This window comes from Rhinocladiella mackenziei (assembly GCF_000835555.1).
Source record: "Rhinocladiella mackenziei CBS 650.93 unplaced genomic scaffold supercont1.4, whole genome shotgun sequence".
Lineage (NCBI taxonomy): Eukaryota > Fungi > Ascomycota > Eurotiomycetes > Chaetothyriales > Herpotrichiellaceae > Rhinocladiella > Rhinocladiella mackenziei.
Window position 1 is genome coordinate 1,798,744 of NW_013550601.1, and position 13,101 is coordinate 1,811,844.

The 13,101-nt window shown below is 50.2% G+C and overlaps 4 protein-coding genes across 4 annotated transcripts; 2 read left to right on the forward strand and 2 right to left on the reverse strand.

Moving 5' to 3' along the window:
- Window positions 1-129: 129 nt before the first annotated feature.
- Window positions 130-2,265, forward strand: Z518_05802 (uncharacterized protein; the record flags this gene model as incomplete). Its single annotated transcript, XM_013416613.1, has 2 exons — window positions 130-346; window positions 395-2,265. The coding sequence occupies 2 exons, from the start codon at window positions 130-132 to the stop codon at window positions 2,263-2,265; spliced, it is 2,088 nt and encodes a 695-aa protein (XP_013272067.1).
- A 1,724-nt stretch (window positions 2,266-3,989) lies between these two features.
- Window positions 3,990-5,144, forward strand: Z518_05803 (uncharacterized protein; the record flags this gene model as incomplete). The annotated part of the gene is made up of 1 exon (XM_013416614.1): window positions 3,990-5,144. One exon carries the CDS (start codon window positions 3,990-3,992, stop codon window positions 5,142-5,144), a length of 1,155 nt encoding a protein of 384 aa, XP_013272068.1.
- An 885-nt stretch (window positions 5,145-6,029) lies between these two features.
- Window positions 6,030-8,142, reverse strand: Z518_05804 (uncharacterized protein; the record flags this gene model as incomplete). Its single annotated transcript, XM_013416615.1, has 7 exons — window positions 6,030-6,117; window positions 6,226-6,825; window positions 6,886-7,157; window positions 7,208-7,473; window positions 7,533-7,596; window positions 7,642-7,728; window positions 7,777-8,142. The coding sequence occupies 7 exons, from the start codon at window positions 8,140-8,142 to the stop codon at window positions 6,030-6,032; spliced, it is 1,743 nt and encodes a 580-aa protein (XP_013272069.1).
- A 3,085-nt stretch (window positions 8,143-11,227) lies between these two features.
- On the reverse strand, window positions 11,228-12,785 carry Z518_05805 (COP9 signalosome complex subunit 2; the record flags this gene model as incomplete). The annotated part of the gene is made up of 2 exons (XM_013416616.1): window positions 11,228-12,692; window positions 12,742-12,785. 2 exons carry the CDS (start codon window positions 12,783-12,785, stop codon window positions 11,228-11,230), a joined length of 1,509 nt encoding a protein of 502 aa, XP_013272070.1.
- Window positions 12,786-13,101: the final 316 nt, after the last annotated feature.

The following is a 13,101-nucleotide window of genomic DNA, read 5'->3' on the forward strand; positions in this document are numbered from 1 at the left end:
AAAACGTTTGAAATGTTCCCCCTTGCAGCACCCTTCTTTGGTTAAATGCTCTTGAAGCGCCATCTGAGGCCCGTCCTTGAAGTGGTGAAGACTCAAGACTCTCTACTTGACTCCTGAGAGCATCAAACCATGGCTTCGGACGGATCTGTAAATTACTCGCCCCTCCTAACTCGAGAAGAGGACGATCATGACAACGCTCAAGATGAAGTGCAAAACCCTTTACCAACGGCAGAAACATCACATCCTCCTCCTACGATAGAAGTGTCTCTCCCTCCGGTCGAGACGGTTCAATCGCACGAGTCCGGTGGCGAGTCTGATGCCGAGTCCGTCCATCGGCCTCTTTCGTGTAAGCAAATGACCTCTTTTCAAATCAGCCTTCCTGACCATACCGAAGACACAGATACACCTCCTGCTGAGAAACTTCACGACAGCTGGAGACATTCCTCTCTCAGCACTTTCAAACAGCGCCTACAGGGGTCCGTGACGCCCTCTTTGCACGAACTGTTAGAAAAGGACACCTCAGGTCAAGGTACAACGAGACAGTACTGCTATAACAAACAGCGAAATCGTCTTTTGCGACTGACCATTGGCGAATGGATCAACACTCTTGTCCTATGCGTCATCTACTTCGGGATCCTTTACGCTTATTCGAAAAAGCTCACCATCAGCGTACCTCAGCGAAGGATCTTCAATGCCCTGACAACTGGCACTTCGCTCCTCCTCGGTGTGAACTTGGCGGCTTCGCTGAGAAGCTATGCGAAACTCCTGCGGTGGCGAATGTTAGCCGCATGTTACCGGCCCTTGGAAACCTTCGATCTGGTCATGGGTTGCGATAGTCTGATCAATGTGATCAAGCTTCTTTGGAAGGCTAGAAATGACCGATACAAGTTCTGGCCATCAAGAACACAAATCTGCTGCGTCGTATGGCTCTTTATACACCTGGCCATTACGATTCTTGTCGGCATTATTGGTCTCAACTACAATTTAGACATTTCGCCAGACCATGTTCTCACAAGAAATGGAAGTGTGAGCATCGTGGACCTCGAATCTTTATCCACCGGAAACTATCTTTCTGATCTGAGTGCGATTCAAAACTGGGGCATCAGAGGCACGGTAACGCAAGCACTGGATTGGGACGACCCTCTCGAATTTCTCGAGACCTACTACTCGACCTTTGACGGGCATACCTTTTACTATTTCCAGGATCAGAACGCTAATGACTCGTCACAATCGATTATCTCCTCTCGCCACATTCAATCATATGCATACTGCGACGGATATGAAGTGATCGACGGTGCATCTGGAAATTTGTCCTATATCGTCTATAATAACGGGGAACAGGATGTCAATCAATCACTGCCAGTGGCACCCGGGCCAGCAGGATTTACGGCAATCTCGGGGTTGAATTCTACCTGTGGCCCGCGCTGTGTGAACATTAATGCTTTCCAGGCCGCATCGTCCCCCGATGGCGATACCGATGAATACAATTACTATATAGATGAAGGACGATTTTACATTTGCAACAATACTGTCACGCAAGTGGAGGACAACACCATGGCGCTAACAGCAGACTACCTGGTCTCCGACTTGGTTGCGAGAATGCTCGCCGGGGCCATCGGATGGAGTGATAATCCTCCCATTGCCGATGGTAAAGAGGAATATGCCCTTTACACCAACTCATCTGAGATCGGCTTTATCAGGACACCAACCTCATCAGATGTGGCAAATATGATCTCATCATTTACGATGGGGGCCATCTCATTTATGGACGACTCATCCGGCATGTATAGGAGGATCGTCGCGCACGGTCAAATGCCCATCACTGCCCAAATTCTTCACGTTACATGGAAATATGCCGGGTCTATTCTCGCCGTTATTCCAGCCATTCACTTCTTGTCGCTCATGGCTGTCATTATTTGGGCTAACAAAGCAATCATTAAGGACGACAGCCATCTGGCGATTGCAAAAGTGTATCACACGTTTCTGGAGCAATTCGGTGATAGAGGGTGCTTGCTCCGCGGCGACGAAATCGTCAAGGTCCTGGGAAACCCATCGGTGGTGTACGGATGGAGGTCGAGCAACGAACACGACACATCTATGCACATAGACGTGTTCGAAAAGGGCCGAGGGATCCCAAGAGTGGAAAAGCCCTTTGTCGAAGGGTGGTATGATGGGAAGAGCCGGACACCCAGCACTGCGGAATTTGGAATTGAACTTGGACGGAGGAAACGATACCGCGACGTTGACGCAGCTGAATATTTCTAGCAATATCTCAAATCGAATACGAGCCAAATTTCTCAAACCTGTGATCCCGGCAGCAGGAGATGATTCAGCGGGGCGTCACCATGTTTCAAAGAGACCAATTCTGTCAGGTCCGCACAGAAGCCTTTGGCAACAGCAAACTCCGACAACCTTCGCTCCCCCTCCTGCAGTTGAACCTGTGGAGGACCTACTTGGATTTCCAGCGGCACCGTCATACCAACTCTCTATATTCGTAGGTCCAGATTCTCGTCCCCCGTTCACCACAAGCTGGTCGAGTATCCCAGACATTGGATCATTGCCTGTCCTATTCTGTCCCTTGCCCCAGCTTGAACAAGTAAATCACCATAGTGGCGAATGCTGTCATTGTCCCTCTTGCACATTACGCAACCATCATTTGGCAGGTCTATTTTTGCTCACCTAATTCGCCGGGAGATTTACTGTTAGCATCATCAAGGCACTGGCCAAGATAATGCCAATGCTAGATAGGACAGACGCAAGCCATTCCACTCCGTCAGCAAAGAGACGAATTTCCGGTAAGTAGGCATGGAATTCACCAAGCGACAACCCAAGAGACCATATGACCCTCCGAGGAGGAAAATAGATCACTCATCTCGGTAAAACCGTCCATGCAAATGGACTCAGGGTTCAGTGGCGGATGGGTTCGCGCCTGAACTAGGTGTCTGGCTTGTAAAACTTCCAGCACTGTCCATGATGCCGGCGAGCAGGTCAATGATAACGCGGGGTCCTTTTTTGATAAGTACACTTGAGGTCGATACCACGAGGCTCTTTATCGTAGACCGATTGGACCCGTTCGAAGTAAGGGGGGTCTTTACATGTGAGAGGTTTGTGGATAGAGCAGACAATCTCCGTTGTGAGAGACAGGACCATATTTATGAATTCTTGCCGGTTTCTTTCACTCATGAGCAAATCTGGTTATCAGATGAACCGACGAATAGATGGCCTGACATGGTGGGGTGCGACTCGACAGTGGTTCAAGACCAGAGGGAGAAAGACCGCACCAACCAAAATCCGACGGTTATGCTTCGAATTTCCTTGAGATTGATTTCATGGCCTGAGGTCAGATGGACCCTGCATGGCTAGAAAGAAGCAAGGGTTTTCGTGGGCCAGTTTGTCCCCTTCTTGTAGTTAGACAAGCCAACAAGGGAGCAACGGTTGATCGTTTGGCTCTAGAACTCTGATCAGGCAGATGCAATGACGCTGGATGCCCAATGGGCTACTTCCATGACGAGCATTTAAATATTGCCTTAGCCACCAACAAGCATGGAAAATATGCCAATGGTGGCAACTGGACAAGAAAAGAGGTGGACCCGAAAAATCCGGAGATCCGCTACTGTAGCAACAATTTAGCCTGGCTTCAAAGCATTCCTGCACAAAAGCGGGCTTGCCTCTGCGAAGTGTGCACCGCCCTGAGATTCGGATGTCCAGCCAGACAGGTGCATGCTCTTGAACACGCAACGGCAAATATCAGCAGCATGGCAGTGATATTTTTGACATGGCATGCATGAGACGAGGCAGATATGTCAAGTCCGTCTCGTCCTTGACTGACCGACCATCTACACCGACATATGGGGCATACCATCTACAGTACATGTACACGGCATTGGATCCACCGTTGAAATCGAATAGCATGTATTGTTTGGACCTATAACACCGGTATTCTCTACTCAGCACAACGACACTAACGGGGCAGAGCAACCGACAATGCAATGAGATTAGCTCACCTACACATACCTCACCGTATACCGTATTCACATTCGTTGAAATTGCAAACGGCACTTTTGGAAAGGCACTTCAGCTACAAGGACCAGCTCCACAGCGGCGAACAAGCGAGAAGAAAGAGAGGGAATGAGAATGCAAACTCGTATCTCGAGAACACCAGCAGCCAAAGAAGAATCGATAAGCATGGGTATAAAGATGATGCCGCCGGGTTGACCCTGAGCACACCAAGTCGAGTAACCGAGAGCTCAGATGCCCAAATCAAGACGCTCACGACCTCTACGTTCTCGTCCCTCTCCCTCTCACCGCCGGACCCAGTCGTGCTGACTTTCGCCACGCACCCAACCTACACAGTCGGCCGCCGCCATCTGCTCAGCAACCCAATTTCCGAGTCACAGCAGAACTTCCTGACCGCCAGTGGCCGCGCGACCTTCCACGCCTCCCCTCGCGGCGGCCTCCTCACGTACCACGGCCCAGGCCAGGTGACGGGCTACGTGATCGCAGATCTACGACGACACGGGATCACGGCGCGATGCTGGGTGAAAATGCTCGAGAAAAGCGTCATGCGGACCTGCGCACACTGGGGCGTGGGGACGATGAGGACACGTGACCCGGGCGTCTGGGTCAAGAACAACGATGCTCCGACCGAACAGAGAGAGGTAGACGACTCGGATGAAACATCATCGACCGACCGCAAAATCTGTGCTATCGGCGTCCAGGTATCTCGGGGCATCACGTCCCACGGTATCGGGCTCAATGTGTACGATGCACCTTTACCCTCTTCGGCCGCGGGCCCAGTATATGAGTTTACGGCCGCGCAGACGCGCTCGCCATCATACGACCCGCTGACGCGAGGCTATCTGTCTTGGGGATTCAGTCGAGTCGTTGCTTGCGGCTTGGAGGGGAAGAGCGTGACGTGGTTGATGCGCGAACGACGGCAAGGTCCAGAGCCAGGGGCAGAAGATCATTCCGTCATCTGTCTGGAATCTGTTGCGGACGTTTTCGCGCAGCAAGTTATGCATGGTCTGAATGCGATGAAGGCAAGTGGGAAGGAAAGTGTTCATGAAGTTTACCGGATCCATGAAAGCCAGTGTACTGGACCAGGAGGTGACGAAGGAAATTTGTCCGAGGCTGAGATTGGGTGACTGGCAAGTTTCCGGTGTCCGTGTTGACATGGAATGCTTCATGACAGGCAAGGATCCCAAGTCCTAGAAGGTCCAGTCCTGTCCGAGGAAGAACAGAAAGACCCGACGACCTGTTCTGGACTAAAACTTCGACGAGCCATCATGTTGGCAGACCAGTCAGAATAAAAAGGAGAAGAGAAGTTGACTCAAAGAACAATTGGATCAAATGCATCGTGGATTGGATGGAATTGATTTCAAATTCAGGTCTTGCATTCCAACTCTTCGGAGCACACCGGACACCTCGATTCAAAATCATCCAGCTCCGACGGCCTGCTGAGATATACTCCTAAATGGTGTTAACGAACGCATGCATCGTTTCGTTGTCTTTTGCGTGGTCTCTCTCAAGCCATGGCAAGTGCCCAACGTGAATCTGAATCATAAGTATTTCGTCACACCTTATCTTCGTCCAGCGGTAACGACCGACGGCTGCTTTTTTTCTTTTTCGTTTTTGTATTTTCCAGAAAAGGAAGTTCATCCAGGATTCGGTACAGTGGCGACCGTCGATCCCTCCACCCCATCAATGTCGGTTTTGTCATGATTGGGGGAGAAAGCGCTCCAATTCGCCGGAGAAATGCTCAATCAACAACAAAAGGACTCCCACCTCACGACACGCCAGTATCCGTGAAATGTTCTTCGCACGATCTGTATGTGCACGTAGCTGTAGTCGGTCCACTGGTCTTTCTATACTCCTTTGTTGCATATTAAGGATCAAATCGCAAACAAGCTCATCAAAGCTAGGGTTTCTCAGCAGCTGCGTCCGTCGCCATTAAGTTTTCCCATCGAGCCTGCTATTCAAAAGATCATCTAACGCCATACCAAGTATTTTGATATATACTTTGACTGCAATCATTCGCGCTTGCCATACTCCTCTTCCGCATTCCACATCTGAGGTTGAAAATCGGAATTCGCAAAATGCGCTTGGCTCAGAGCGGAACTGTTTTGAGTCCAAAAGGTTAGTGAATACGGGCAAAGTCTACTGATCAAGGAGGTTGAGGATAAGGTCGCAAACGATACCAACATTCTTCGGACTTGTACCACATACCTGCCAAACGATCCAGGATCCAAGGGGAGACTCTCGTGGCGGTGAATGTTGAAATTGAAGCAGTTTTCATTGTACCGGATCTTGGCCTCATTTGTCTTGTGATTCGGCAGGCCAGACTTTGTGGTAATGGGAGACGGCGAACTGGGAGACTGAGATGAAGGGGACATCTGTGGATGCGTTTGAATCATCGGAGATGAGTATGTCCGGTATGGGAGCGAATGTGATCTGACTCCTGCTGGTGGTGGTGGTGGTGGTGGTGGCGGCGGCGGCGCCTGCTGTTGCTGCTGCGGTAGCGTTGCTGTGTGAGATGACACCGGCGGAAAATAAGATTGCTCTGTGGCGTTTGTGTCGGTAAACGACATCGGAGGTGGACGTTGGAGGTGCGACTGGAATGTGTTACTCGATGATCCCAGCGATGGACCAACGAGAGAATGAGAAGACATTACATTAGCATTTGGGAACATATATGATTGTAGATTCAAAGCTTCCATGTCGCCTTTGAAAATCTCGTTCCCTAATGGCGCCACATATTGCGGAGCACTTGACTGGAAGAAAACCTGAATGGGCTTATCATCTTTATAGATGATATCGTAATGTCCCCTGTTACACAAGTCTCTCAGTTAGCGCCTAACTTCATCGTGTGAGAGATGGAGTACTCACGGTCGGTAGATCAGTCGAATGGTCGGCCACCCCTGAGAGTTCAGGACAAACTGATGCGGAGTAACTTCATCGCCGGTGCTTCTGTCCAAGTACGAGACCTCGAGGGCAATGTATGCTGGAGCAATGACGGCATCAGTCAACGCTTGTAAGCCAATGTGATCTATCTCTTGGTTCGCGGGATCGATTCTCGTGAGACAATACTGGGCGACTGGCATCTCCAGAAATGCCTCATACCGGTCCGACTGGAGTTGCATGAATGAGCTCGTCATCATCTGCTCAAACATTAGTACGGACGCACTCGAATCAGGCATGACAAACCTACTTTGAAATGATAGACAATCGAATTCGATTTGTTTTCATCATTCAACGCTTCCAATAAGACAGCCTCATTCTTGTCTCCGCGCTCTATGGCGGACTTGATGGCATCGAAAAGTTCCCATGTATAGTCGAACATGTCAATGATGATGTCGTAGTCTATGCCAACTGCTCGCATCGTTTGCTCGAAGCTCTGAAGGCGGACTAACTCTTGGGCAATCAACCCAAGATCTCCGGATTTCAGAAGGATCTCAAAATAGCCGAAGACGGCCCCTGTATGAATTCGTCATCAGGAAAAACGAGGTCGGTACTGGAAGAAAAGGGACTCGTACCACGCCATCCGCACTGTCCATCACCTTTGATCGGGCGATATGCGGTGTGAGTTACTGCAAGGGCCTAAAGCTGATCAGCGTGGATCAAATATTCGGTAGAGATAAATACAGTGGTTTTCACGACATAGGCCTGGTCGGCCTGGGCATATTCGGTGACAAGATCCGACAAGGGCTTCTTGTTTCCAATTAAAGGTCCCTATGAAGCTTTAGTCAGGCATTCGAGACCCTTTGTTGAGGGATTTACTGGAAGGTCCGCTTGGTACTGGTCGGATAGACGTTGGAATTGCTCCATTTCATCTGCATCTGGAGTGGCCATGGTGGAATTGGTGTGGTGAGAGGCGGGCGGGGTAAAATATCCGTAGTTATGAAAGTAGGGATCGATGGATTTGTTGCTGCTCAGATGGTCGTATGGAGGAGGATAATGCGAGTGTGATTGCAAATTCCAGTGCGACCGGAATTGCTGTGGCGGATAGGAACCGTAAGGACTGTGGTGAGGTGGTGAATATGGGCCAAGTGTCATCTCCTGAGGCTGGCTGGCTGGTTCTTGATATCGTCGAAGCCGGTCGAGATCTGGGAAACCTGGAAGGGTTAGTGAAGATTTATGAACCATGGCAGAGGCCATGCGGCAGGATCTGCGCTAGACTGAAAAGTGAGATGAGTTGATAATGGGAACACCAACAATGGCAGCCTCGATGCGATTAAATCATTGTCGAACTTTGGGTGTAGACGGTCCTCACGTCGGATGGAACTTGCAACCGACCAGGAAGTGAGGAGAAAGACCTATCACCCGCACCGAGGCAGCGGTTCAGCCGTGTTTGTCGGCCAGAGCAGGGAAGATCCGCAGCAATAGTTCGTCGGAAAGAAGATGGAGGTGAGTTGGTAAGAAAATAAGAGGTTAAGACGAGGGCTTTGTTAGACTTCAGCGCCAATGCAGGCGTCTTTTTAGCCCTGGCCTGCTGGCTTGGCGGGTTGGGGTGGCAGACGACGGAGGTGGGAGTAGGGTGGGGGGGGGGGAGAGAAAGGCCTTGACTCTGGCGACAGGTGATCGGGGATGGACAGGTTCATTCGGAACCAATCGGGAGACCCGTCAGTCAAAGGCTGGTAATCGCTGCGGACATGATTAGACGATACCGGGGGTGGAGGATGTTGGGCGTATGCAGAGAAAAGTGAGGTGGAAGGATTTCCAAACTGGCGGTGGGAGATGAAAGGATGAAGACGGCAAGCAGGAGACTTGAACACGGTGGTCACTCAGAGGCAAAACTGAGTGGATGAGGACACAACAAGTGTCAGGACAACGAGTAGACGAGCAAGAGATGAAGACCAGAATGGAGAGAAAAGGACTGAGGAGGTGGTGCAATCCGAAGAGATATAGAGCAGCCTTATGTGGGAAGGTTGTGAGTGGTGGAGCCCATGTGGTGATAAAGCCATGGCGTTGCCGCACCGCAACCTCTGGCTCTACGGCTTGCGCCTGGGTGGGAGCAATCCAGTTAGCGGTTAACCAGCAACCGATATTTGAAGGGCATCTTGCTCACAGTAACCAGCATGAGAACACATTCCCCAAACCATCCACATGGCGCCTCGCTTTGCACAGAATCCCTCGTACCAAGTTGAGACCAGAGCCCATGTCCAAGAAATCGAAAACCTCGTTAACTATTCTGTCCACAGTTGGCCCGCCTATCATCCGAGACAACTCGTGCCCTTTCCCCTAGCTGCTTCGATGCTGTTTGACCTTCGGGGAACAAGGAAGCTCGATCCTTCCATCCAATCACCATCCCCACAAGATGCAATCCGCACTCTTAACATCTCTCTATCCGACCGGCCCCTCCCTCATTGTTTCGTGCTACTCCCCAGTCTTGATATTGAACACCGCCAGAAAAAGCACTACACCCTAGCTCTTTTTCTGATGGACTCAAACTTCCGAGACTGCGGACAATAACGGCAACAAACCCCGGCAGCCCTCTTTCTCAATGATTGGCCTCACTATGAGAAAAATCAGGCTACAATCGCATAATTGGTGTTCGTGGAGGCTTTCCCATTCGAAGGACTTGGCTTCTTCGGTTGCTTGCCAGGGAGACCGATCAACAAGAAGTCTCCAACACGAAGCTCGTTCGGTTTTTAGACAAACTCCTGGTTAATTGAGAAGCAATCACGTACAACGGTCGACACGATCACCTGCCGAAACCCCCCTTCTTCCCCCGGGGGCTCGGACCTCGCACTGCTCCTGCTTTCAGTCAATGTGTAGCCTTTTGTGGCCTGTATGGATTCTGACCCACTCCTTCCCGCCGACCGAGCTTCCGATCGCAGGCAATCCTCAGATCGAAGCCCTGTTAAATCCCAAGTCCTTTTTGGCAAGGCCGAGATTTTCACAATTCCACTGCCTTCCCATCGAGTCGTTACCCTAGTAATTGGCAGACTTATTTGACCGACAATTGACTCGACTAAAAAAAAAAAAAAAAAACATATCCCATATCGACGTCCGCAGAGCATGTCGGTCGTGAGTTGGACTTCTCATCGGTGAACATCACATTCCTGTTCCCTCTACAAGCTTTAGCATACTACATTGACCCTGAAAGATACTCCTCACTAACCAAACGCTCTAGAACATGGCATTATGACTTTGAAGTGCTTTCTTTGCTGATGTTCATGGTAGCAAGGGAAAGCTCACTGAAGGGTCCTCCAATGAAACATTTTACTACCAGCTCAAACTGAACAGAACGAAGTGTCCAGCCGGCAGATCCCAGGGTGAGCGGCGCAGGATCAAAAAAAAGAAAACAACATTCTTGATTGTTCCTGTCGAATTCGAGCACAGAGAGAGCAGAGATCCTAAACGGACGTCGACGGCTGTTTCCAGAGCGCTCGTTGAGCAGACCAGGTGACTCTAGACCATGCGCCAAATCAGTGGCTTGCTGGGGTTGCTGAGCCTACCACAACAAATGTGCTGGGACAGCATGTGATATGATATTTCTGACAGATGAGAGATCGAAGATCTACCAATCAACTTACCCTCTTCGTTCTGAGGCGACCAGCTGGGCAAGGTTTGGGGCTTCTGAGAGCCTCAGCCCAGTGGACTTTCATGCAGGATTTGTGTTGCCAGGGTTCAACTTGGGTTTCATTTTGGCCTTTTGAAGCAGGTCAAATCAAAAGTATAATCAATAGCCAGGGTCCAGGTGGGGAAAATAGGTCAAGGGTGAAAACATTCACAGTTGAGGAAAGGACCTGTCTATCATAACGGCAAAGGCCGCGTTTCCCTACAACTCCCAACTTTCGCGAGGTATTCATTCATGGCAGTCCTGTTGTTCACATTCGCTGCGGCTTTTGCCGCTTAGTCCCCTGGCATCAAAAACCCAGTCGAAGTGCCTTTTCGTCGCCACCAGTGTGATATCCCCTTTCAGATGTCTTATCCTTAAAGCTGGGTCAGCTATCCTCGCTTGACCAGGCCCCAATGCCACCCATTTCTTGAGACCTGTCAGTGGTGACTGTTACGATTTGACGTAATAATGTAATCCTGTCGCTGAGTCTAGCTGAGTTTCATGGCCCCCCTATGGCCTAGCTTGCGTTACACAAGAGTCAGATGCAGCGCCATGACTTGACCTATGGCAAGCGATGCAGCAGTATCGAGGAGCGCCATCGCCAAGTCTTTCCATCCGCATTCGCACGGACCGAGCCACCTCCACATCCACTTATGGACGGCGTTCTCAAATCGGTGCAACTGTCTTGCCCCCGCCTCGACCGCCCCGTCCAGCAAGACGCCGTCCTGCTCCACGGCCGGGGATGGCATTGCCAGTGTCTAAACCCATGGGGAAGTTCACGATGCCTCCTCCATATCCACCATTTCCCTGTGTGTCTTCAAGCTTGAAGCCCTCACCGTCATGCAGCACCGTGGACCACAAGTTCTCGACCGCTGACGTCCATTCGCGCAGCTGGGTAAGACGTTCCGTATCACCAGCGCCTGTCTCTTCGACCAGAACCGTGCCATCGTCTTGATTGATCTTCGCGTGCAGCTTCTTGTCCACGATCAACATCCCCAATATGTCCTGGACCTCGCTAACAGGGATCTTGATGTGTTTGGATATGAACTGCAAAGTAAAGCGGGTGTATGGGGCGATCAGTTTCAGCACCGCCTTGGTGCGCATATTGCGGCTGACTTCGTCGATGTTCTCGGCAATAAATGGATCTGCAAGAAGGTCTTGGTTGTCTCTGAGGATTGATTCGTATCGATGAATGTCATCCTGTTGGTAAGCGTCGACCAAATCTGTCATCGCCGAAATTCGGGGGTCGTTCTTGTACGGCTTAGTCTCTTGTGAGTCAAATGGATTGATGGTTGACTTCATCAGCATTGTCGTCAGTACGAGATATTTCAACACTTGGATTCTCTGCATAGATCCTGCTTCATCGTAATTCTTGAACGATTCGAAGAAGTCACTCTGCGCTTCCTTCCAGTTCTCTTCGCTCATGTGCATCTTTCCTCCACACTCACGAATGATGCCTTGGACTTTTGGGTGGGGAACCGCAGAACGGACGGACAGGGCCTTCTGGTAGAGATTTTTGAGACGCTTGTTATTCTTCATTTCGGCATACATTTGAATTTCCAGGGCGTAGGCCTCTAGGGAATAGGTCCCCTTTCCCGGGTCATCCGTCCCGTCCTCTTTCTGGCATGCCTGGTGTATCTCTCGCACTTTGTTAGTGAGTTGATTGTAGTCTTTCTTATCCAGATAGAGCTTCGCCAACTTCAGATTTGTCTTCAAGGCTAATCTTTCGTTGTTGGTGCTTTGGAATGTCTCCAGAGTCAAGGAATAGAATTCTTCCATGCATCGGTAGGCCGTCTGTTCCGTTGCCACCTTCTCAATGTAATCCAGCATGTTGTTGATCGATTTTTCTGAGTAATTTCTCGTCACGGCAGACTTGACGTATGTGAGCAGTTCTTTGTAATGCTTCACGGCATCGTCGTAACGGCCCAGGGCGAACTCGAGCTTGACGGCTTGTTTGAGGCCTTTGAAACCCCAATCACCCTTCTCTTCCTCAAGACTGGGAACGCCGAGAAATTCGGCTACGGCATCTTCTGGACTGTCGGCTTTCAGTTGTTTGGCATTGTAATACTTATTCTCAATGTCCACGTCTCCGCCTTCGGCGTCGTCGTCATCTTCGTACTCAAAATCATATCTATTGACGTTTAGCGACACCATAGAGAGATAGCGCGCAGATATCCTACTGTTCTGGATCAGATTCTTGCATAAAATCATCGTCGTCTGACATTTCGAAAGCGACTGATGTCGCACTCGGAGTTGCAAATCGAAAGACAACTGATTGATTGGGCAGGTACCAAACACCGTTTCAGCAAAGTCTATTTGGGATATGATAGTTTGACCATCTAGAATGTTCCACTGAGCGACTGAGGAGAGAAGAGCTATATCCTTTCTCGCTGAATTCTTGAATACTGAAATGTTGTGAGGGTGAAGCTCGCGGAGGCGGATTCAGAGATGCGGAGAGCCGCAACATTAGCCTAGTTGGCCTGCGCCACCTGGACCTCTTCCACTGTCTTTGGCCTTGGAAAGTGAGTCTGCTCCTGCGC